Source organism: Anabrus simplex, chromosome 4 (assembly GCF_040414725.1).
Source record: "Anabrus simplex isolate iqAnaSimp1 chromosome 4, ASM4041472v1, whole genome shotgun sequence".
Lineage (NCBI taxonomy): Eukaryota > Metazoa > Arthropoda > Insecta > Orthoptera > Tettigoniidae > Anabrus > Anabrus simplex.
In genome coordinates this window covers 282,032,303-282,058,956 of record NC_090268.1, presented here as the reverse complement: position 1 = coordinate 282,058,956, position 26,654 = coordinate 282,032,303, and the positions used below count along the sequence as shown (strand labels likewise).

The following is a 26,654-nucleotide window of genomic DNA, read 5'->3' as shown; positions in this document are numbered from 1 at the left end:
CTACATCAATTAATAGAATGTAACGATTACAATATTATTCCAAGAAGTAAATTAATAACCAATTATTGTTAATTTACAATTAGTTTTGCTAAGTCCTGTGATTTGCAGTTGATAAGTTCTAATTTATCCTAAAGGACTGAAATGTTCTTGTAAATGTAGATTGTATACACATTTATCAATATAAATAAAATAAAATAATTACCGGTACGATGTAAGACAGATTGACAAAAGAGAGAAATAAGGAATTCTTGAAAAAAGAATTGAAATGAAAGGAATGGAAGCTTACAAACAATCGCGGACTATCAGTCCGCGCGCGTGTAGCGGTGTTACAACAGAGCGCGCGTTTAACGGAGGGTTAAGCTCCACACTTACAGGTTAATGGCCAAAATAAAGTTAAAACTTCGAAAAAACTAAGGGAAATAAATACTGTATTAGTAATATTTCTTCTAATGTTTATACAGTATATTCAGCAATAACATGTCAAATCAAACCCGAACCCTATGGTGCAACAGTCCGAAGGGCCTTGGCCTACCAAGCGACCGCTGCTCAGCCCTAAGACCTGTCGACACGATTTGTCGGGTGGTCGGGACGACGAATCCACTCAGCAATTATTCTTGGCTTTCTAGACCGGGGCAGCTGTCTCACCGTCAGATAGCACCTCAATCGTAATCACGTAGGTTGAGTGGGCCTCGAACCAGCCCTCAGATCCAGGTAAAAATCCCTGACCTGGCCGGAAATCGAACCCGAAGCCTCCACGCAAGATAAGTATGCTGCCCCTACACCGCGGGGCTGGCAATACTATATCAGCAAAGTACAAAATAATATAGTGAGGAAAGAAGTACCAAGAATACAAGTTGATCAACTATGTTGCCTTGTCTAATAAATGAGATGTTCTCTCTGTCCTCCCAAATTGTATAAATCGTTGAGTGTGATACACCCAATTCCTACGCGACGCTGACGTTTGTTACCCCATTTTGTTTTCGAATTTGCTACACGTCGCACCGGCACAGATAGGTATTATGGCGACGATGGGGTAGGAGAGGACTAGGAGCGGGAAGGAAGCGGCCGTGGCCTTAAGGTACAGACCCAACATTTGCCTGGTGTGAAGATGAGAAACACGGGCAACCATCTTCAGAGCAGCCGGCAGTGGGATTCGAGCCTACTATCTTCTGAATGCAAGCTGACAGCTACGTGTCCCAAACCTAAAAACAAAATAAGAAGTATTATATGTATTCAAAATGCGAAGTTTTGAAATGAACGCATGGCATATTAGAAGCATATAAATTTAATTCGTTGATAGCCTCCGCTGGGTTCAAATCCCGGTCACTCCATGTGAGATTTATGCTGGACAAAGCGGAATACATATAATACTTCTTATTTTGTTTTTAGGTTATTATTGAGGAAAAACACATCAATTCAGTTTTCGTGGGTTAAATTCATTTTATGTACCACCTAATAACTAAAGTAAGAACCATTAAATGTTTTCAAGGTGGGAAGTGAACGTACAGTATACAAAATATTAACATTGGTGTAAGGTTAATTTTCTCGAACGTTATCGTCTGCACTTCACCCGCTTCAGAATATGGGGCGGTAGGGCACTCTGTTGTGACGTGATAGGGCAAAGAACTGAGGCTTTTTGTATACGATATGTCGAACTAAGAGATTTTTAGACGGGAACGTAAGTTTCCTCTTACACATTACGCTAAACAAGTGAATGAAAGGTTTAACTGTAACTTATAGGATTGATTTAGTACGTACGATCGATACTGATCATCCTACAAATTGCCATTGCAATCAATGCGTTCAATACACCACGCTCCATTGAAAGCTGCAGTTGCAAATTAACACGTTTAAGTATATAAATATTATTTAACGACAGAATGACTATTTTCATTCAGTTTAGGATGCCTTGATAAAAGATGTAAATGTAAATGATTAGATGGTTTAGTACGTACGTTCGATATTAATAAGAACATCAAAAATTGCTTCTAGTACTGACGAGAAGGCCCACCTAAAGAACAAAACACATGGGTCACTATAAACATCTCTAGCGCTGTTAACACCTTTTGGAGTACAACGCACCTCCAACAGAAAATATTAATTTCTTCGAACAGCATACAATGGCTCAAGAAGGATATGCAGTCAAAATCCAAATAAGCCAAAACAGCTGAGGCGACCCCAGAAAGAACTGCGAAAATCCTGAAGTAATTCAGAAGTCATTTAAACTGTTGGTTTGAAGCCTGGTTTGGAAATAGGAAACTACGGAAAACCATATTCAGGCCTGCCGACAGTGGTGTTCGAACTCACTATCTCCCGAATGCGAGCTGATAGCTATGTGACTCAAACCGCACAGCCAACTGCTCGGCAATATTAAAATTCGCTAATTCACAACTTTCATTATGCTCGACCTTCACACTGTAAAATATCGTCATATTTTTAGAACTTCCACATTTAAGAATATGAACAGCACATAAGAAATATATGTCAATTTTTATTACAAAAGCCAACGGCCGTAGCCGTGTTGAAACACCGGATCCCGTGAGATCTCCGAAGTTAAGCAACATTGAGCGTGGTCAGGAATTGGATGGGTTGCCACGCGCTGTTGGTGGGGGGTAAGGGAATGGAGGAGCGGGAAGGAACTGGCCACCCTACCGCACGTAAACTCCGGCTCAGGAACACCTCTGCGCAGGTTCGGACCTGCCTTCGGGCAGTATAACCCTTACCTTACCTTATTATAAAAAGCACGAAGCAAGAAGTCCGACTCCTTGGCCGAATGGTCAGAGTACTGGCCTTCCGTTCAGATGTCCCCCGATTCGAATCCTGGCTGATCCTCTGGGTTGAGAACAGGGTGTTTTGTGTTTGCCTACCACACAGCTAACCACCATAGAAACACGTAATAGTTGAATACATCCCTCCTCATGGGGTTGGCGTCAGGAAGGGTATCAGATCGTACCAGTGGACCCAATACAAATATGCGACGCAAATCGCACCCCCCCCTAGAGCGTAAGGAAAGCGGCAGAGAGAAGAAGACTACAAGGAGGAAAATAACTGATATCGACTGATATCTGATAAAGTTAAGCTTTCTTTCCTTCTTCCTTCCTTAATACGTTTACCCTCCAGGGTCGGTTTTTCCCTCGGACTCAGGGAGGGATCCCACCCCTACCGCCTCAAGGTCCTGGAGCGTGAGACATTGGGTCCGTGATAAAACTGGAGAGGAGGACCAGTACCTCACCCAGGCGGCCTCACCTGATATGCTGAACAGGGGCCTTCTGGTGGGACGGGAAGATTGGAAGGGACAGGCAAGGAAGAGGGAAGGAAGGTATCATCCCGGTATTTACCTGGATGAGAAGTGGGAAACCACGGAAAACCACTTCGAGGATAGCTGAGGTGGAAATAAAACACACATCTACTCATTTGACCTCCCGAGGCTGAGTGGACCCGTTTCCAGCCCTAGTACCACATTTCAAATTTCGTGGCAGAGCCAGGAATCGAACCCAAGCCTCCGGAGGTGGCACCTAATCACGCAAACCACTACACCACAGAGGCGGACTCGATAAACTTAATATAAGGAATATTATTCTCTAAAAAACGAAATCCAAATAAATCACGCAGTTATATATTTTTAAAGTAGGAAACAATTGTGAACGTATTAATAATAATAATAATAATAATAATAATAATAATAATAATAATAATAATAATAATAATAAAATACCGGGCGAGTTGGCAGTGAGGTTAGGGCCGCACAGCTGTGAGCTTGTGTGTTCGAACCCCACTGTCGGCAGCCCTGAAGATGGTTTTCCGTGATTTCCCATTTTCACTCCAGGCAAATGCTGGGGCTGTACCTTAATTAGGGCCATGACGGCTTCCTTCTCACTCCTAGACCTTTCGTATCTAATCAACGCCATAAGACCATGTGTGTCAATGCGACGTAAAGCCAACTGTAAAATAAATAATAATAATAATAATAATAATAATAATAATAATAATAATAATAATAATAATAATAATAATAATAATAATGGTGACAACGACCACTATCAGTTTCAAAGTTTACCACTCGAAGCTTTATTTGAAAAAAAATGTAGATTTCACATTTATATAACATTTTGAGTAAATTCCGCTATAGCCGCTGTGAAAATATGAAACTGTATAATGTTCGTTCTTAGCGATGATCTTTCCCTGTTCCCCTTCTTAGAATACATTCCCTTTAATCTGCAACCTTTTACAGTCATTACGCTGGGCCGAGCAGCACAGCTCACGGAGAGTTTAGCATTTCAAATATCTGAACCGAGTGATGCAGTCTGGCACTCGAAACTTCAGTACAGCATCGCTACTTGGCTCTTTGCTGCTTGTTCCACGTGGAACGAGCCTGCACCATCTCCATTACAAAATCAACGTTACATGAACGGTTACTTTGACTGAATACAACACAGTCCCGCCGGTGTCTACATTTTTCTTTGCTAGATGTTTGTACTACCTTCATTCTGTTGTGTTATTATTATTATTATTATTATTGTTGTTATTATTATTATTATCTGATACGCCGGCCCCGCCGTGTAGGAGTAGAGTGCCTGTCTCTTACCCGGAGGTCCCGGGTTCAATTCCCGGCCAGGTCAAGGACTTCTATCTGGATCCGACGGCTGGCTCGACGAAGATTCCATCTAATTGACTGTACACCATCCGTCTCACTGAGAGTCCACTTCCATCTGACTAACTACTACAAGATCCAGCTCTTTATATAGACACTAGTTGTAACATGGTATAACACCCATGTCATAGTTAAAACAGCCATGATGTCACCCCCACCCAGCTACCAAGTATTACATATTGTGTTGAAGTAGCCTGAGGCAAAGTAGGAACTCCCTCAATTATCTCATACTTTAAATGCGTACAATGACAGAGCAATGACTCGACAGTTACTTCTTTTTCTCTTTGCTTTACGTCGCACCGACACAGAAATGTCTTATGGCGACGACGGGATAGGAAAGGCCTATTAATGGGGAGGAAGCGGCCGTGGCCTTAATTAAGGTACAGCCGCATCATTTGCCTGGTGTGAAAATGGGAAACCACGGAAAACCATCTTCAGGGCTGCCGACAGTGGGGTTCGAACCAACTATCTCCCGATTACTGGATACTGGCCGCACTTAAGCGACTGCAGCTATCGAGCTCGGTGACAGTTACTTCAACAGTATTGCACCATATGTTGTAAGGTCTTAAAGTTCCACAAATATAATATAATATATCCATATCCAATATTAGGCAGCAACTCTCTCTCTACATTATTTTAATGCCAACATACATATATAATATACATGATAAATCAAGTACAATGACGCAAGCGATAATTAATACATAGCGAGATCAAATTATAGAATTGAATCTAATAATAATAATAATAATAATAATAATAATAATAATAATAATAATAATAATAATAATAATAATAATAATAATAATAATACAGATGGATGCTTGTAACGGGATTTGAACCGTTACAACATGTACCCGTCGTTGACGGATTCTTTTTCCTAATTGCACCAGTAAAGTAAAAGTAAACTCGTGTCCTCATACCGAGGTGGTGCAGCTCTTTTCAGGCACACCCCCATTGGAGGTGAGCTGCATGTACCATTTCGACCATATACCAGCCCTCCTGCCATTCTTGAATTCGTGGCAGTACCGGGAATCGAACCCGGGACCCTGAGCACGGCAGCTAGTAACACTAACCGTTAGGCTGCGGAGGCGGACATTGCAGCAGTATTACTATCAGCTGTTGCAGACAGTCCAAGGGTGCACAAACTCCTCGGTGTTTAAGTTTCCAGAAGAAAAATTATGATGATGATGATGATGATGATGATGATTATTGTTGTTTAAAGGGGCTTAACATCTAGGTTATCGACCCCTAACGGTACGAAATGTAATGAGTAATGACAATTTAAAAGTTCAAAATCATCCACTGATCAGAATAAAAACTGTAATGATGAAGAATGAATGGATGGATCTGAATTTAAAACAAACAGTGGATCCGACCCTGAGTCCGACTCGCTGGCTGAATGGTCAGCGTACTGGCCTTCGGTTCAGAGGGTCCCGGGTTCGATTCCCGGCCGGGTCGGGGATTTTAATCGCTTTTGACTAATTCTTCTGGCTCGGGGACTGGGTGTATATGTCCGTCCCAACACTCTCCTCATCATATTCAGACAACACACTACACTACCAACCACCACAGAAACACGCAATAGTGCTTACATCCCTCCATAGAGGGTTGGCGCCAGGAAGGGCATCCGGCCGTAAAAACAGGGCCAAATCCACATGTGCGATGCAGTTCGCACCCGCGACCCCACAGGTGTGGGAAAAAGCGGCAGGAAAAGAAGAAAGAAGAAAGTGGATCCGACCCTGAAACTTCATAAACAATAGTATTACTGACCAAGGGACTGCTTCTAAAACACAATCCTGAATTGAGGATGCTTGTTGTCTAAAGGGGTCCAAAATCCAGGTCAACGGCCCCTCATAATGGTACTTTTCGCTAGCAAAGTAGAACCATGGTATATCTCATGTTGCGGTACTAATCAAAAGTAGCATAGACTCACGGTGTCCCCCACATTATGGTACTACTCACAAGTATTGTACATCGCACAGATAACGTAGACTTACGGTCTTTCTCACATAATGGCACCACTCATACGCAACGCAACCCATGGTGTTCCTCACCTAGGTGTTACTAATCACAGGCGCCGGTATTCCCGTGGTGTTCCTCATATAGTGGGTACTAATCACAGGCAGCGCCCAAACCCGTGGTGTTTCTAACAATGGTACTAATCACGGGTAGCCTACTGGAAAACCACAGTGAGCCGATCCCTGCTGCTACTAATCACAAACTTATTCTGTACCTGACATAGTGGTACTACTCGAAAGTAAAGTCGACTCACGGTGTTTCCCGCGTGATGGTACTAATTACAAAGAGTTTCATAGTTATAACACAGTCATCCATTGGTCGCCCCTTTTAGTCGCCTCTTACGACAGGCAGGAGATACCGTGGGTGTATTCTTCGTCTGCGTCCCCTACCCACAGTGGGTCAGAAGAAAAATAAAATAAGGAAGTTTTTTTTGTAAAGAACATACATTTCACATTTATACCAAATTATAACCCCCACTGATCTTGCATGATGATCACTCAATCCAAGAGGCAGCGATGAATGGGGGTTACGATATTATGGTCGTCACTGACACTGCCACCACCGCCTTGTGAAGCAGTTCCTATTCGAACTGCAAGTGGTGTTATTTTCATTTGTATTAGCACTAGTTTCTCGGAACAACTACGGATACATTCCTTGTACGAATAATCTCATAAAAGAGTGAGCTCCAAAGAACAGCAGATAGCCGCTTCTCAAGGTAGTAGTGGCATTGTTTTCAATCAAGGCCTCAGTGTGACGACATTTCTGCAATCCAATATGTAGTGACGAATGATCTTTTGATATGATACAGCAATTCACGCATCCAATAGCCAAGCCGATTTGGGCTTCGTTCCAAAAACTTTCAAAATGTTGGATATGTTGGCAGCGACGTGTCGACGGAGAAGGTGACTATTCTGAAATGAACAGGAACTATTAGTTGATATATATATATATTTGCCTGCTGCCATTTCTTGATGGATAAAGTACTTTTGCATTCATCTCTTTGCACAGGCCAGAGTAAAATGTAGCTTCCACCGAAGTCCCAGTCAACATCCATGGCTGTGACAATATGGAAGCTGCTGGGGTATGGGTGGTGCTGAGTAATGACATTCAGAGCACGACTAGTGCATCTGAGTGTTATGAAAGGTGTTGCTCATAGGGTCAGTCGTGCTGCAATAGCACTTTCTGACCCAGTGAGGAAAGCAATGGCAAACTACCTCACTCCTCATCTTGCCTAGTACGCCTCATTTTGGTGCTGCCATTGGTTTTTGCGGTTTCCTTATAACAGCATAACCTTTGGTGGTGCTGTTTGAGGATCCAACAAGCCTCTGGGCTGATGGCCTAACAGACAGACATATATTTTTTACAATTTGTTTTACGTCGTACCAACACAGGTAGGACTTATGGCGACGATGGGATAGAAAAGGGCTGGAAGTGGGAAGGAAGATGCCGTGGTCTTAATTAAGGTACAGCCTCAGCATTTGCCTGGTGTGAAAATGGGAAACCACGGAAAACCATCCTCGGGGTTGCCGATAGTGACATTCGAACCCACTATCTCCCGAATGTAAGCTCACAGCTGCGAAATCCTAATTGTACGGCCAACTCACTCGGTTTAGTTGATAATGAGACGGTTTATAGTGATAGTAGCAGGACCTTTCCAACGCCAGTGGTACATATACAGGTAACAGATTTTACACGAGGAGAGCACGAGAGTAACGTCAATTTGCTTCCCTACCGGAGAACATTTTAAAAACCATTCAGTTCTAAAATGCACAATAGAAATATTCAACACTTGCAACAAGTAGTATGAAAACTTCAATTTCACCTTTTTCAATATTTTATTACATTCGGCTCCTTGGTTGAATGGTCAGCGTACTGGCCTTGATTCAGATGGAACCGGGTTCGATATTAACTTCGTATGGTTAATTCTTTTTGCTTGAGGATTGGTTGTTTGAGTTCGTCTTAATACATTTCTATTGATCTGCATGCAACACACTCGACTACCAACCACTACAGAAACACGCAGAATCCCTCCACATAGGCTATGGTTACCGTCTGGAAGGGCATCCGGTCATAAAACTGGCCCAAAGCCGAATTAATGTTGACTCTAAAACGGCCAAAGGAGGAGGAAGAAGAGTATACTTTTGAAAGTACATCACCGGTATAGGCAGCAAAAAGGAGAGGTGAGAAGTTTTTCAACTTCTTACCAGTCCGAGTTACTTCGATCACTCAGAATTGCCACCTAAATCTGAGATCTGAACTACATTGCAACCTGTTCATTCACTCTGTGAACAATAACGAATACGTTTCATAATGTTTGCGATTTGGATAGACATTAACGAAGTTTGTAAGCGGCAAGTATACCGCAACATACCATTGGCCAACCAAGTGCTAAAATACTCCACAGATTATTACGGAAGGTCATATATTTTGTGGACAGGTGACGGTACTGTTGAGTCACCCTGTCCTCTCGTCTGCAACTGATGGTGGCTGGAGCTGGCAGCCACCCCAGTCCAACCAAATCCCGGATCTCAGTCGCCATAATTAATTGCGCGACAAGTAGCTTGTAACAATGACTAGGTCGTCAACACAGATAGCATCTACATCATGTCATGGAAACCTAGTGAAAAGCAGGGCCATTATAGAACGGACAACATGGAAAATCTACTGCCCTGGTTGGCACACACAGAATCAGGATCATTTGTCGCTTCCAACCCCCCCCCCCCCCCCATATACGCTCGACATCACGCTATTTTCTTTCCTGAACACATACCCTACGAAGTATATCCACAAAGGGGAGGCCCACTAACGATTGTGTGTGCCACGTCTTCATAAACAGAGAGCTTAACATCCGAACCCGCGACTTCCATCTAGCAAATTCTAGACAGAAATTGAGATAAAAATGTTAAGACACATAGTTCAATTTTAAGAAGTTTTCTAACGCAATGTAGCAACACCTACCTACCATAAATTATTTCAAAGACAGATATAACCTCAAATGCGTTGATGTAATAGGTCTACTGATAGGAGCACGAGGTACTATACCTAATTTTTTCTAAGAAATTTCGAAAAAAAAGGTAGTCAAATTCTGAACCACCATCTTAATCCACACCTCAAGGTGTTTTTTTTTTAAATTTTACATCATATTATTATATTTCAATATTGTAATTATAATTGTAATGTTAATTTATACTGTCATGTGGGTATACTGAGTCCTTTGGAGCTACCTCCTTTGGGAGGCAGTTCTACAAATAAATAAATTAAAAAAAAAACATTTTCGACTAATCTCAAATTCACATATCGCAGCTTGGGAAGAAGAGGGCCTTGTGCAAAAGTGATACTTCCGAGATCATTGCAATGTAAGAATGTACAAATATATTAAAAATATATATTATACAAATATATAATATGCATAAAAATATATTAAAAACTGAATTTACTAGACCTTTTTAAATCTTACATTGCGATTATCTCAGAAGGATCAATTGGCACTTGTGGTACTCTCCTTCAGCCGGCCCCGTGGGGTAGCGTGCCTGCCTCTTACCCGGAGGCCCCGGGTTCGATTCCCGGCCAGGTCAAGGATTTTTACCTGCACCTGAGGGCTGGTTCGAGGTCCACTCAGCCTACATGCTTAGAATTGAGGAGCTATCTGAAGGTGAGATTTCGGCCCCGGTCTAGAAAGCCAAGAATAACGGCCGAGAGGATTCGTTGTGCTGACCACACATCTGCAGGCCTTCGGGCTGAGCAACGGTCGCTTGGTAGGCCAAGGCCCTTCAAGGGCTGTAGTGCCACGGGGTTGGTTTGGGGTACTCTTCTTCCCGAGGTGCGATATTGTATTCTCCCACCTGTCCAGGTAAATCCGTAACACCTGTAAAGGGTTTTTAAATAGATTCTACCAGACATACAGTTTGAGTAAGAGCAAAACGATTAAACGGTTACCATAAAAAATATTACCTGACCTAATTTGGACTCTAGCTCCAACCGATCTAGTTGACTGTGCCGTTCGGGTCGAATGGCGGTCAGCTTGCATTCGCAGACACTGGGTTCGAACCCCACTATCAGCAGCCCTGAACATACGTGCTTTCTTAATTTCACGCGAAACAAATGCTGGATCTGTATTTTAATAAAGGCCACAGTCGCTTCCTTCCCAGAAGTAGTCCTTTCCCTTCCCATCGACGTCAAAAAGCTTTTTGAGTTGGTGCGTCACTCAATCACTAGCAAACAAAATCATACTACAACTACTCAAATATATAGGTAACACTCTCGTAACCTGCAGTGCATTAGAGATACGGGATTATTAGAATAGACGAGCCAGTAATATTATATTGTGATAGGAAAATAAGGTAATGTAACGCCTTTTCTTCCACCATTCACCGTGGAGCAAAGTGTCGCAGAGAAAGTTGATATATTGTATACGCTGCTGCTGAAATACCTCAAATTTAAATTATTGATGACAGCATATTGTTGAGTGAAATACCTATGAAACAGTAAAATAAAATTACTTTTTTCTTCTGATTGCCGGCCCCATGGTGTAGGGGTAGCGTGCCTCTTACCCGGAGGCCCTGGGTTCGATTCCCGGTCAGGTCAGGGATTTTTACCTGTATCTGAGGGCTGGTACGAGGTCCACTCAGCCTAGAATTGAGGATCTATCTGACGGCGAGTTAGCGGCCCCGGTCTGGAAAGCCAAGAATAACGGCTGAGGGGATTCGTCGTGCTGACCACACGACACCTCGTAATCTGCAGGCCTTCGGGCTGAGCAGCGGTCGCTTAGTAGGCCAGGGCTGTAGTGCCATTGGGTCAGGTTACGCTAGGTTCGGTTAGGTTTCTTCTGACTACGCAAAATATCGATGTCGGGACTATCGACTGACAAATAAGAATTCTACACAATTCGTAAGGTAATGATATTTACAATCTGACAATCTTGTTGCGATTTCATTGAATAAGCCGTTCAAAAGTGGATGTAAACTGTAAGCTAGCAGAAGTTTCCGCGTACTCTATATTACTCGCACGAGCAAAATACCATCGCTTCAACTGTGGTCATCAAATCTTCTTTAAAACGCAGATCTGGATCTAGATCTGGCGGTCTACTACGGTCACATCTTCACACATCTTCCTAAATAACAAATACAGGCTGATACAAATCCTCTAACAGTAGTCTGACATCCAAAATATGGCAACCCAGAAAGCGCAATGGTCGATAGAAGAACAAGAAGTAGAAGAAGAAGCGCTGCAACTTAACCTAAACAGTCCTTCATTTTCCGTGACCTAGGCATTAATTTGGAGGCATTCTATTTCCTCAAATTTGTAAAATAACAAGTCTAACAGAAAGGAAAACTTAACATCAAGGTTCTATAGCATGTGGAAGCCGAGGAAAGTCTCTACTGCTCTCCCTGGGCTTGATTTTGTTTTATATCCTTCCACCCAGTACGCAACAACGGTATGCTGAGCAGGACTCGCTCCCTACAATGACATCTGATTACTGAGTTGGAGAAATTTAGCGGACGGAAATGTGTCCGACGCAAGTCTGAATTTGCGTCATGTGATGCCAAGTAGCACAGGGAAGTAACCTCATTCGTCTGCCTCTTTCGTTACGAATCTCAACCCCTCTCCAGCTGGACTGCTGAGTTTTAATGGATCTGCTTTAATGCGGGTCATACGTGAACTTCGTCGAACTCTCTCTCCCAACGAACCACGCCACGCCATGACTGGAAACCGCGGCTTGGAACTTCTCTCAAAAGTTTTAAAAGCGAACTGAGCCACAGAGTTTTTAATTGACCGAGGCTGTCTTCAGCTGATTTCTCTTCATTACTCTCTGCGTTCCATTTATCTCGCCAGTAATTAATGAATGATTATGTGCTGAGATTCTTTTCATTTTTCCTTCATGGAGTTGCGAATATTAATTGCTGTAAAACTTCACCCAGACGAGGCCATTGTTGTCGACTGGAAATTAAGAATATAAAACCCAGTAGTGTTTCAGTCGTCGCATGTTCTAGGGCCTACTCACTGACATAACTACAAGCATTTCAGGAGTTCACGACACGGCAGACACGAATGACGATCATACTCCATATGTTACTTTTCCGTCTGGCCTCTATCGGTAAAATATTGCTTATATTACTGAAAAGCAAAGAAAATCTATCTCCGCACTGGTCAAAAGGCCCTTGGAGGAGTGGAAGTTAGAGAGTTCCACTATCCGTAACCTCGACACTAAATAGGATAGAGTGCCGCTAGGAATTAGCCTAGTTTTCCTCCAGAATTGGAAATCTCGTTTCTAAACTTTTCGACTTTCCGACGGGGAATCGACCCGATGTCCTTCCGGTGGAACGAGCACATTGTTTTTGCCTTGCCCAAGCGGCCCCTGTAATATATTTCTCCAAATGCTAGTGTATATCATTTGACCTTTCGTCCTTCATGATTCTTAAAATTGACCATCCTAATAATAAATCCTTATTCTTCGAGGGCTTGAAGTCGCATGGCTAACCAGGCCTGTACTGCCCAGTTAAGTCCCTAGAGGAGGGAAAGATAAACTTCCCCTATTAGTTAACTCGGCACTGAATGGGACAGAGGTGGCTAGCCGTATTAAAAAAAAGTTATTTGTTTAACGTCCCTTCAAATATTATGTACGAAGGTTGGAACTTAAATAGTGGCAACTATTTATTTACAACAGATACAAAAGTTACATGCTAGCAACCTTTACTGTCCTTCAATGTAGTCACCAGCGTTGTGTATAACCCGTTGCCAGCGATGTGGAACTCGTAGTATACCTTTAGCAGAGCCTGTTCTGTTGATGGTGCGAATGGAGCGGTCTACTGCCTGTCGAATCTCTGCAACAGTTCTGAAGCGAATGCGAGCTCACGAATCGTCTGGTTTCGATCACTGTCCAGTAACGCGGCAAGAGCATGCACTACTTCTTCACTGACGCTTGTAGGACGACCTGCCCGATGAACGTCCGCCACAGTTTGCCGATCATCGTTGAAGGCTTTTACCCACCGTGCCACTGTTCTGTAAGGCAATGCAGATTCCCTGCAAACCTCTTGAAGACCTTTATGACACTGTCGTGCTGTGCGACCTCCGGCACATTCAATCTTGATCCAACTCCGTTGTTCCTGTTTGGAAAACATAGTGACAACGTTACGTTAGACCGCTAGCTCACAAGTGACTCTGTTTCTCTCGCTTGTGCGCACGCAGGTGATGTGGGTAGGGCGAGTCCATTGGCTCTGAGGTAAGGTAGGTATGTAACCAACGTCTGCTATCAGCGACAATATTAGATTCCGTTGCATAGCGTCTCCACAGCAGTGTTGCGACTATTTAAGTTCCAACCCTCATATCTGAAAAGACGTCGGAGCCGAATTCGTTCCGCAGAAGATTTTTATGATGTATCGGAAACCAATGACACAGAGTTGCTGTGCTTAAACAACCTCAACTGCCACTTGGATAGAATCCACTATCTTGGGAACAAAAGGACAACGAGATTACTTCTATGCTCGATCACCATTATTAAAAGGAGTATCTAGTGTTGGCTGAGAAAACCGCATGACCATGTGTTCTCAACCACACAAAATTTGGCCGCTGGCTAAATCGAAGAATCCGCCACATTAGAGACCCACCTATCAGGGTAAAACTGTACAGCATTGGTCATGAAACGAAAGCATGCGTAGTACCTGGCTTGCAAACACCACTGAGATCCGATTTCTAGATCGAAGCATAACACGTAAACGAATAGCGCAGAAAATTGTTTCTAGAAGGTAAAAGACAAGCTATTTTTCGATAAATCCGTTAAAAATATACCTCATCGTTAACTGGAGGTTATGCGACCTGCTCTGGCAGTGAAGTAGCCTAGCTGATAGAAGCGCCGTATATGGGCGATAGGGTATAAACAGCAGTGGTTCGAATCCAGCCAGTGCTCGCCATCTCCTTATTTTTAATCGCTAACTATAACACTTGTCAGCAAAGTCGCTTTTTAGAATACACTTACAATATTAACGGGGAACAGTTATCGTAATTCCCGTATTTTGCTTCATTTCTTTGTATAACAGTACTTACCATGGTATTTGGTCCATTAATAGCTTAGGTAAGATGGTAAGCGTAGAGAAGGCATATTCATTATGTTTATTTTTGTTATTACTCACTTGCGTTTGGTTAGACACATTACTTTATTGTTTAATGAACCAAACATATTAGTTCCTTGCAACATTAATCGTAACAAAAACTGACCTCAACTTTGATTCCTATAATATTGAAGGCAATTGACAGATAACGAGTATTGCTGTAGTTTAATAGAAGTATACCGATTTATCGACGGGCTGCCCAGTGGAATAATAGCTCAACGTGTAAAACGGGTGGATAGTGTCAGATACTGTAGATGCAAGTTGAGGTTCAAATCCCAGTCTCTACCTTATTTGTGTGTGTTTAGCGATATCATTACGTTTGGCATTACCAGCCATCACACGATGCCGTGGGGCAGGTGACTAACTGACCCCGACTGGATTAGCCCTGTTGACAGTGAATTATTTCCTCTTGATACAATTGAAGCATAGATGGGACCATAATACTACTCATAATGTGAATGTATTTGGCTGCATCTAGCCGACCTTGTATCCTGTGAAGCATTCCAAGTCCACGGGAGGACATCCACCCACATACTGTAAAGACACGGGAATACTTCGGGAAGACCCCTTGACTAATGGGGTTCGTATCTAGCACCCGATGTTCTATTACTCGTGCCGGACCATCGCTCGCCGAAGAAAATGAAGATTCGGTTGAGAAAATATTTTTCGAGTTGCGATCGGCAAATTCTAGGCGTAAGAGCTGATGTTCGTCGATGAGCTTCGGCTTAATGACCACGCTTCTATCTGCAAGCGAACAGTGGAACGGAACCATCACCAAAGAGTAGCCTAGACACCCAGTTTTGTGCTTTAATTGCACCGCATTCAGAAACAAATTCTGACATGATGCGTTCACCAGCTCATTATCCTGAGCTGGGGTTGAAACCCGCCACAATCCACTGCCGACGCGTCGACTGGAATTTCCTGTTTCGCGAGACTGATGAATCCCTCATCTAGCCTCCCTCATAGAAACCGGATCGCGCACATCTGCCACGGACGCCATCATTTGACCTTCTGCAAGTCACTGTAGAGAGTCACTGGCGGACAGACTGACTGTGGTGAGACATTATGTTAGATCGATACCTGTGACAGGTTTGATACCGTATTGGATAAATACACTGCTGAACATTCCAGCTAGTTCGTTCGACTATCGAGTTACACGATACCTCAGCAAACTAAAATCGCTTAGGGCAGGGTCTCTCAGGGTGCATGCACTGTGCACGGTGCATAAGACGACATCGCTCAGTGGAGCAGAGTGCAGACCCCCACTCCTCGATTTGGAGCAATAGCGCTGTCTCTCACTGTCCCCACGCCTGTCTCGCTCGCTACCCCTGTCTCCCTCTTCGTCACTTGATTCGTAACGCTCCAAATCCGAGCTGAGTTGAGCCGAGCTTAGCCGAGTAGCACAGAGACGAAGCGTTGGTCCGAGCCGAGCCGAGCGGGACCGATGCACAGTGCACGAAGCTCTTGCGCCTCGATTTGCACGCGTGAGATTTTGGGCATTTGAGAGGCCCTGGCTTAGGGTCACGCACGGTTTCGTGGATAACATTCTCGCTTGCTGTTCCGCACATCCGTATTCGAATCCGAAACTGGACTTATCAAGAAAAATAAATAAATAAAGCTCGCCCATTTCGCAATGCAGTGTTTTAGGTACTGTTGCACTCATCTTGAACAACCAACATCTGCGACGGCCAAATTTTGCGCGTTTCAATGAAACAGTGCAACTATCGTTACATATTTTTTTCAGCTTCATCAAACGGATATCGGTTGAATTACAGTGAACTGGAAGAGAAAGAAGAGAAAATGGAGAAATACTGAAGTGAAATATGGCCCAGAGATGGTTCGCCGAACAGGGCGGCTGCCTTGCGCCCCGGATCTCAGTCCAATCGAAAACATGTGGGCTGAGAAAAGGCGCGTCAAGTGGGAGAAATGGCCTGACATCGTCCCGAGATTATCTCTGGGATCCAGCCTTTGATATTTTTTTTTTTGCTAGTGGCTTTACGTCGCACCGACACAGATAGGTCTTATGGCGAAGATGGGATAGGAAAGGCCTAGGAGTTGGAAGGAAGCGGCCGTGGCCTTAATTAAGGTACAGCCCCAGCATTTGCCTGGTGTGAAAATGGGAAACCACGGAAAACCATCTTCAGGGCTGCCGATAGTGGGATTCGAACCTACTATCTCCCGGATGCAAGCTCACAGCCGCGCGCCTCTACGCGCACGGCTAACTCGCCCGGTCCCTTGATATTTGGGAGGAGGTTCCCGAGAGTCAGCAATGAATTGCTCGTCTCATAGCTTCTTCCTATCACTGAAGATGAATCAATATCTTTCAATTGCCTCAGTTTCGTACTTCGACCCTGCCACGTGAAAATAAAAATTCGGGATATTCGCGGTCATTCACTGTAAGCTACGCCAACCGATATCATTTTGAATAAATAATAACTGAAACGTCACTTCGTACTGATCTCACTTTTCAACTTTTAAATATGCATGGCTGGTAGTCAACAAACAACTTCTAAGTATAACTTTGTCAGACCTCCTTAAGTCCTCTGGAAACACTTTTACGACCGAGAGAGTTATCGTCTCACAAATTGGCGTCAAATTTCATGGCAGCAAGCATCATATTTTATCCCGAATGTAGAATAGTAAAGCACACGGACCGAGTTGTGTTCACACAACATTCCTGGCTTTATCCCAGTATTTGTAATTATACGTCTATTTTGTTGCCCTTGTTCGGTCACATATACACACTCGCATGCCTCTATCACGCTTTGCGGCCATCAAAATGTGTGCTAGAAAGCTATTCCAACAAATATTCGGCAAGTGGTTTAAAATGTTTAAAATACAATCTCCTCGTAACAGCTGTCACAAAAAGCATTAACGAGCGTCCAGAATAATCCCGAGAATGTCTGTAAACCACACACAGAAAATGAGAGCATGTATTGTACAGCCGTGATCAAGGGTGAAATACGAGACAGAGTTGTCTAGAGAATTCAATCTTATACATACAAATTTGCAGCAAGGGAACGTTATATCATCAATATGCCATGCTCGAGAAAATCGTGCAGAAATAGACAGGGGTGGAAGAAGGATAAATCTGAATGGAAGAACACATCTTCTGGCATACGCTGATGACATCGCACCCACACGGAATCGAAGAACACATGGCGGAGACCATGACAAAGATGTTCTGGAACGCTAGGAAAGTAGGACTAAAAATTAATTCTGTATGAAATAACAAAAAATGTTGCCAGTCACAAGGTTTATAAAATTATTTACTCCACTACGCATTTCAGAGACTTTGCTGACAAAACTGAAGAAGTGGGCCGGTGCAGAAGAGATACCAATATGCTGCTACATATTGGGGAATGGGGCTTAGCCAGGTCAAGTAGTGCTTCGGTATCTAGTTTAGCAACCAGAAGAACCTGAAAAATATAGAACTATTAGCGGATTATAAATGCGTCCAAAACATATACATCCGGGAGATAGCAGGTTCGAATCCCACTATCGGCAGCCCTGAAAATGGTTTTCCGTGGTTTCCCATTTTCACACCAGGCAAATGCTGGGGCTGTACCTTAATTAAGGCCACGGGCGCTTCCTTCCAACTCCTAGGCCTTTCCTTTCCCATCGTCGCCATAAGACCTATCTGTGTCGGTGCGACGTAAAGCCCCTAGCAAAAAAAAAAAAAAAAAAAAAAAAAAAAAAAAAAAAAAAAAAAAAACATACACACCTCAAAACAAGTTTTGCACCACCTGTATTTGTGTTCGTGACGAATATTCGCTCTAAGAGGTGTTGCGGGACAAACAGACATCCGAATGATGTATAACATTGCCTGTTAGTGGACGTGGAGGTAATACACGCTGTCTCAGAACAGCCCACTGCAGTACACTTTTACTGTCACCTGTGGACACAGGATGACAAGAGCACATTTGGGGGATCTCCTTTCAGTAAATAGGAGTGCGTTACTGTGCCGTGGCCGATCCGAAGACGACATAATACCACTGCTTCCCTCCGAGAAGCCTGAAGGGAAGTCCTCAATTATCAGAAACCTAGAAACCCGGTTCTACAGGTGGTGCAAACCCTTTTTGAGGTGTGTACTACACCCTGAATTAGATCATGACATCGCGCTTAGCTTACTTGGAAGTGGAGTAGGCTGCCACTCGTCGACAACGAACGCACAGCAGACTTTCGTTTCTGCCCTCGAACCATCCGTGTAAACGACGTTTGAATCTGGATATCGGCCAACAACGGACAGGAAAAGCCTGCGATAAATCGAGGGGTCCGTGTTTTCCTTCGGGCCAGGGTGCAGATCCAGGATTATTTCAGGTCGTCATATAAGCCACGGGGGTACCCTATTTGGTTGTCTGACAAGACAGGGAACCGAAGGTACATCAAACAATCTGCAACTGCTAACCAAGCGTATTCCAACCGGCCGCGTTGCTCGAGGATAAGCAGTGTACAGCCGACGATGGTACGCAGACGGACTATTACGATGTTTACGATTAGTGAAAAATGATGATATACGATAAGAATCGAAGTCTATGGAAAAGAATGAGGGAACTGTAGGCGGCAAAATCGACAGGGGTAGACAAACATATTAGAGTAGACGTAGAATGTAGCAGTTATGTAGAAATTAAAAGGTTAACACAGGTTAGGGTGCCACGGAGGGCTGCATCAAACCAGTTCAGGGACTGATGACCAAAACAACAAAAAATAATAAAGAGGGATATTGGTATTGGAATATTTCACTAAACCTCTTCTCGGCATTACAAACAAGAACGGATAACGAGGTTAATATTTATTCAGCTCTGACAACTAATTGCATTGTCAAAATAACAAATTTGAATAAAGCAGTGAGCGATGATAAATATTAAGATGATAAGTAATATGGACACTATAAACTGTTAGTTCTAATCACGGCTAAACAAAATTAGTGAAAACTATCTGTTCACACAATTTCTAGATAATGTTGTGCAGTTCGTAAAATGTCATCACTACTAACCTGTACATGCGTCTATTCAGCCTTCTCGGCACAATATGCTCACCTGAAAAGACAAAAAGAGTACAATCAAGAAAAATGCAAAGTATACACACAAAAAATAGCAAATGAGCTTCATCTAAATACGACTACATTGACTATGTAAAATGAAACTACCACTTCCAATGTTTACGTAAGGACAGTCAGATGAGACGTACTATGTACAAGAATTTAAATAACACGAGGTGATAAACATTGACTTTTTAAACAGCTGGTCTTGGTTTAGGCCTTTTGAGATATCATTTCCCTCACGATTTCCCAAATGAAGCATTTGACAGACTGAAGAGAAGAAACGGTCTGAGCGTTCTACTGTAAGCCAATTTTCATTCAGAGTACCGGTTCGGAGATCGCTTGGTATAGAAGACTGCTACTGTCCATCGCTTTATTACGGCATTACGTTTGATATAATTCCTAATAGATTTTTCACTAAACTGGCTTGTACTTGAAAAGAAAAATGGTAACACCACGACTAATACAAACCTCTTATACAGAAACTATTAAATTATAATAGTACTTCTACCAACTGAAAATTAATTAGCGGAGGGAAGAAGGGGAGTGTATTTCAGAGGAAAGGTACTGTACTACTGTAAACTACATAACACCCCAACACAGCAAATCAGCACCTCTGAATTTTGCATGCCAAACACAATAATACAACTGTATGGATTGAGGACACTTGAATATAGATTGACGACTTAACTCGAGCTCAGCTATCTGCTATAAATTGTGCACATTCCACTAGAGCAACAGTAACGGAACAAACACTACGCCAAATGGGCAATCATCGATTCTGCCTTGTCTGTCGGTTTCAGCTGCTGTGGTTCTCTCCCAATTGAATGCCAGACTCGCTTCCAACCGTGAAGTAAAGCATTCTTGACATTCTATATCCTTGTACCTATGCGAGTCTTATTTTTAAAATGCTTTGAAACACTGTTCCGAACTCACAGCAGCCTTCAGAAACGATATGTAGTTTCCATTCTTCCGAATTACTAACCTGGATAGCTATGGTTCAGATAGTGATTAACAGATCGGCAAGGAGAGAACATTTATCGTCTCATTATACTAGCTAACTAGCTGCCTCCGTGGATCTGAGTACGACTCATGATTCCATGTTCGCGGGGTCAATACCAGCAGAGATAATCCATTTTTGAAGGACAGTCTAAATCTTGTTATTCCGTATCAATGTTGGCATGTTAATGATCTCTTGCTGACGCACTCAGCGCCATCCGACACAGTTCGAAACTAACTTCGCCATAGTACCCGCCCAGAGTGCCTCCGTAGCTCAGGCGGCAGCGCACCGGCCTCTCATCGCTGGGTTCCGTGGTTCAAATCCCAGTCACTCCATGTGAGATTTGTACTGGACAAAGCGGAAGTGTGACAGGTTTTTCTCCGGGTACTTTGGTTTTCTCTGTCATCTTTCATTCCAGCAACACTCTCCAATATCATTTCATCTGTCAGTAATTAACCATTGCCTAAGAGGAGTGCGACAGACTTCGGCAGAAGACACAATTCTTATCCTCGCCGCTAGATGGGGCTTCATTCATTCCATTCCTGACCCGGTCGAAAGACTGAAATCAGGCTGGGTATATTCATAGTAGCCGTCTAGTAAATTTCCACTTCCGTTGTTAAATAGCAGCGCGATCAGAAAGCCGAAATTGGTAGGCAGGCCTCCTCGATGGCACTATTTCAGAAGATCTGCAACTCTGTATTTGAGACCACATATTATTATTATTATTATTATTATTATTATTATTATTATTATTATGTAACCAAAATAATATACTTCATTCTTTGCATATAACCCATTTGAAAACATATTTTTTAACAGCTCGTTTTGATAATTCATTTTAAAAATTAATTATGAGGAGAAAATCTCGCTTAATTCTATTGGATCACAATACTTACGATCTAAATTTAATATCATCTGGGCTGTAAACGTTTCTCCAACTACTGCAGATGACAAGTTTGGACAAGACTCGAAAATATATTCATTCTACCCTCACCAACGTTTCATTAAGAAGTGAAAGTTGGAAACGTATTAGACGTCGGTACATGAAACCAAATCCTTTGCTCAACGAACCGGTACTCCAACTCGGCTATTGCAACTCAAAATTTTAGGGCTAGGGACACCTAACGCTGCCCCGTGTCTGACTCCCCCTTCCCAACTGTCCTGCGGCTGCGGTGGTGTAAGAACGTGCGTGTTGGGTTGCTACCCTGGCCCTTGCCGTCAATACAAACCATATAAGCATAACAACAGTAAATATCTGAAAATGTAATTAGAATTGTGCGAAACGGTCCATTGTTAGCGCCAGTCGGAACTGCGTGCCCTCTTGTAATTGGCACTACTCTTATCGAGAGGTCGGCCTGTCGAGTAGCTTCGCACGAAGTATACGCGGCGTGAGGTTGAGAAACCCGCGGACATCAGGCACACATTGTCGGGCTGTTTCACTTAAAACACTATTGTCACCTGTAGTTATAACTGTACCGACACACGCGGATGGCAGTCTTTTATGACAAAACCGTACTGTTTAGCCCAAATTGTGTTCTCTCTACTTATAAAACCCATAATCGCTGTATTAGACTGTGGCTATACATTAAATTATCGGTTTATTCTTTTGCGAAGTAATGAATTCCATGTTGTGTATTCCTCGATGACACTAACCAGAATAACTGAGTAAAGATCAGTGTTATACTTGCAAATTCGGTTTGTGGTAGGGTGATAATTCCTATTAACAATACATGGGATTTCCTAATCTAAAAGTGGGCGGGCTAACATGTGTTTGAAGGGCTGCGTGAGTCACCGCGCACCTTGTCGCTCGTGCGGTCATCCCACGCATCTGCTGTGTGGAACCGTGAATTTTGAGACTCATTACAATGTCACTTTAGCTACTAGTTAGTAGTCGTGAGTTTCGATACTATTTTCTACTAATTTTAGCCCGTGAGTTTTGAGACGTAACCCACCCAGTAACTATGCAGTTCTGCTGCGTTAATACTAATGTGTCGTGCGGGGCCATACCCACATAACACTTTTGAGATGTAAAATAAAATGTGTTATATTTTTATTACATTAGCCTTAACAAACCAAAATGAATCTATAATTGGCAACAAGGTGTACTGCAATTTTACGAAGGTAGACACAAAATGACACTGATAGAGACTGTGTTATTCAATTTCTTCCACAGATGTAAATAAATTAAGAATAAAAGGACGATTATACCAGCTATATACCAACTATATTAATCCAATTATAAAATTATAAAACTATAAAATTATAAAATAATTAAATCAAAACATCATAAAATAATTAACGATGAAGCTGAATTTTTCTCCTCAATATTTACACACACATACTTTGAACCATCCAGACATAAAAGTGCGCAGGTAACTCTTTCTCTTTTTTTTTTCTAGTTGCCTTACGTCGCACCGACACAGATAGGTCTTATGGCGACGATGGGACAGGAAAGGGCTAGGAGTGGGAATGAAGCGGCCGTGGCCTTAATTAATGTACAGCCCCAGCATTTGCCTGGTATGAAAATGGGAAACCACGGAAAAACCATCTTCAGGACTGCCGATAGTGGGGTTCGAACCTACTATCTCCCGAACACTGGATACTGGCCGCACTTAAGCGACTGCAGCTATCGAGCTCGGTAACTCTTTCTCTTCTTTAGAAGAGAAACACCACAATTTTTTCGGTTATGTCCTTTAACCTATCTTCTGCAGAAAATTTACTTTCATGACCGTTGCTCTGGATTGTACCAGCAGACAGTTCAGCGACGTCCCCAAACCCACATGTTTAGCAATTAAGTGATAATCGGCACACACATGGGTGGCCCTACTAATGCATAACTTGAAAGATCAGTTCTTCTTACCACTGCCATATCCTAGATCATTCTATTTTCCTTCCATGCTTTAAATGCGTTATTTGTTTAACCAGAGTTTACATTCGGCAAGGTGGTTAGTTCCTATCCGCTCCTCCTCCTCCAGATAACTGCCCGCGATAACTAAGAAGGTCCCTCATTCAAGCACTGATCACAAGCAAAGTTGTTTAACTTCAGAGCCCGCAAGATGTCAGTTTTAGTTTTCTTTCAACGCGGCTAAATCATTGCAGATATAAGATATTTTTCCGAGCCACTTTCAAACAGATGATGAGAACCACTGAAGACAAAGAGCAAACTAGTACCGGCGAATGTCGCTCTATTCTGGTTAGGACACTTCACTGTTATGCAGTGAGAACTTTCCATTAAAACTACTCTCCTGACTATCATGATCATTCGTCTTCTTCCTCTTCAATACAAAGCAATTTGGCTTGGGGCTGAATACATCTTTAAAATAAACTGAAAAGCAAAATTAAAAATTCGTAAGAAAAGGGTGATATCTAATTAAATTTCTCACAACGTTATATAACAATAACAGATTAAATTTAAAATTTTACTTAATTTAATTAACGAACCAAACACTTCACTCGTCAACAATTAATTATCGACGTGTAATGCATTACTGAAGCCCAAACATTACATCACAAGCAGCTCTCTCTTCAAAGAAGAGGAGGAAAGGGAGGCATTCAAAGAAAGAAAAGTCAATATTGCCTTCTACAGATGTAAAGTGTTGTAAGTGAATCCACCAGACTGATGAAAGAGAACTCTGTTGTTGGTATCTTCAGGTAAACATGCGACAGGGGTTCTTATTTTTTTGACTACACCATCAATTTAGGACAGGAACGACAAAAAAGAGTGCGTGTCTGCTGTCAGAGATAGCGGTAAACAGGGAAATTACTACGTAGCAGCAGATTATGAGATAGCCTATAATCAGCTAGTCGCTCGCTAACTAGGTCATGGACGGAAGAACATCCCTCTCGAAGTACCTCCTCATCTCGCACCTCTGAGTACGTAAGTTCTCTCAAGATATTCTTAATGCTATCATTTTGAGCGTGATACACGATAATACAAAAACATTACCTTTGCAAATCGAAAGATTACCAGGGCATTTCCGCGTAATGACTGTGGGTAAAATATACATCAAGAAATGTAATAATGATGATAACGTGCTTCTTCGATATCACAGGTGCCTATTTCTCAGTATTAAAACTATTCTTCTGAGCCGTATTATCAACTGATCCTGTCAAGCGAGTTTGCAAATAAGCTACATGCAAACAAAAATAGCTGAACATTATCTACCGAGAGAGTTGGCCGTGCGATTAGGGTTGCGTAGCTGGGAGCTTGCATTCGGGAGGTGGTGGGCTCGAATCCCACCGTCGGCAGCCCTAGAGATGGATTTTCGTGGTTTCCCATTTTCACCCCAGGCAAATACTGCGGGCTGTATCTTAATGAAGGTCACGGCCACTTCCTTTCCACTCCTAGCCCTTTCCTATCCCATCGTCGCCGTAAAACCTATCTGTGTCAGTACGACGTCAAGCAAAATTTTAAAAAACCATATGACAGGATAGTGAATTAAACGAACGATAACTCGTTGGCTTTTCATAGTACCCCAAATCTGCAACTGTTTAAACTAGTTAAATACAAATTCCTGTAAGAATTTTCACTCCAGTTAACAAGAGTCTGGCATATCGTAATTCCTGAACTACTTTGCTGAATCAAATTTATTTATTTATTTATTTATTTATTTATTTATTTATTTATTTATTTATTTATTTATTTATTTATTTATTTTCCCTGGTTAAGAGCTTTCCTACATTAACCAGATTCAAAATTAAAATGTTAAAATAATAATAAAAATGCTTGCGACCCCACAAGAGAAGGCTAGATGATATATACATGATATATATATACAACTTGCTTTACGTCGCACCGACACATTTAGGTTTTCTTGCTATTTGTTTTACGTCGCACCGACACAGATATGTCTTATGGCGACGATGGGAAAGGAAAGGCCTAGGAATGGGAAGGAAGTGTCCGTGGCCTTAGTTAAGGTAAAGCTCCAGCATTTGTCTGGTGTGAAAATGGGAAACCACGGAAAGCTATCTTCAGGGCTGACGACAGTGGGGTTCGAACCCACTATCTCCCGAATACTGGATACTGGTCGCACTTAAGCGACTGCAGCTATCGAGCTCGGTACATATAGGTCTTATGGGGACGGTGGGCCAGGAACGGGCTAGGAGTGTGAAGGTAACGGCAGTGGCCTTAATTAAGATACAGCCCCAGCATTTGCCTGACGTGAAAATAGGAAACCACGGAAAACCATCTTCCGGCCTGCGGACAGTACGGTTCGAACACACCATCTCCCGAATGGATGATATTATGCAGGCAGTTGGAATGCGTTGGTACCAAGTATGAGGCCTACATTCAGCTGAGGATGGTTAAAGGCTGAAGAAGCCGGAGAAGAAGAAGAAGAAGAAGAAATTCTACTTATAGTCACAAGTGAACTGAATAAGTAAAAGGTTCAAATACAGAGTAAGAAATAATAAATACTATCAATTAAATGAATTACGCATAAAAGTGAAACAAACAAGTTTCCTTTATCTTGTCGATGGAGGAGCGGTCATCAGAATCGACGTCCTCAAACCACTCGGCTAATACAGAAAGCACAAAATTCTAAAAATCGCCATGTAAAATTATGATCAATTCTTGAAAACCTTATTTCCCTACTAATAATGAACATCGAAAAATGTCTTTAATACTTTTACTCCTGTCGTTTCTACCACTGTTCTGCAGTTGTCCTTACTGTCCCATTGCTTGCACGGCGCGGTTGAGGCTACTGGAGATCGGCCATGTCACATTCTTCCATTTCTAATTCTGTCGTCCCGCCAGCTGGAGCCACCGTCTAAAGAAACAACACACGTCTGTTGAAATTTATTTTCATTTCCTTGTGAAGTTCCTAACACGTTTGT

General features: G+C 42.5%; 1 protein-coding gene across 1 annotated transcript in view; it reads right to left on the bottom strand.

Annotated features, from left to right (window-relative positions):
• The window catches only part of MED20 (Mediator complex subunit 20), a 920,200-nt gene extending 899,321 nt beyond the window's left edge, over positions 1-20,879 (bottom strand). Inside the window, exon 1 of the mRNA XM_067146463.2 lies at positions 20,805-20,879. Within this exon, the coding sequence (XP_067002564.1) occupies positions 20,805-20,856 (52 nt within the window). The 5' untranslated portion in view covers positions 20,857-20,879. The remainder of the gene's footprint in view (positions 1-20,804) is intronic.
• Between the last annotated feature and the right edge of the window lie 5,775 nt (positions 20,880-26,654).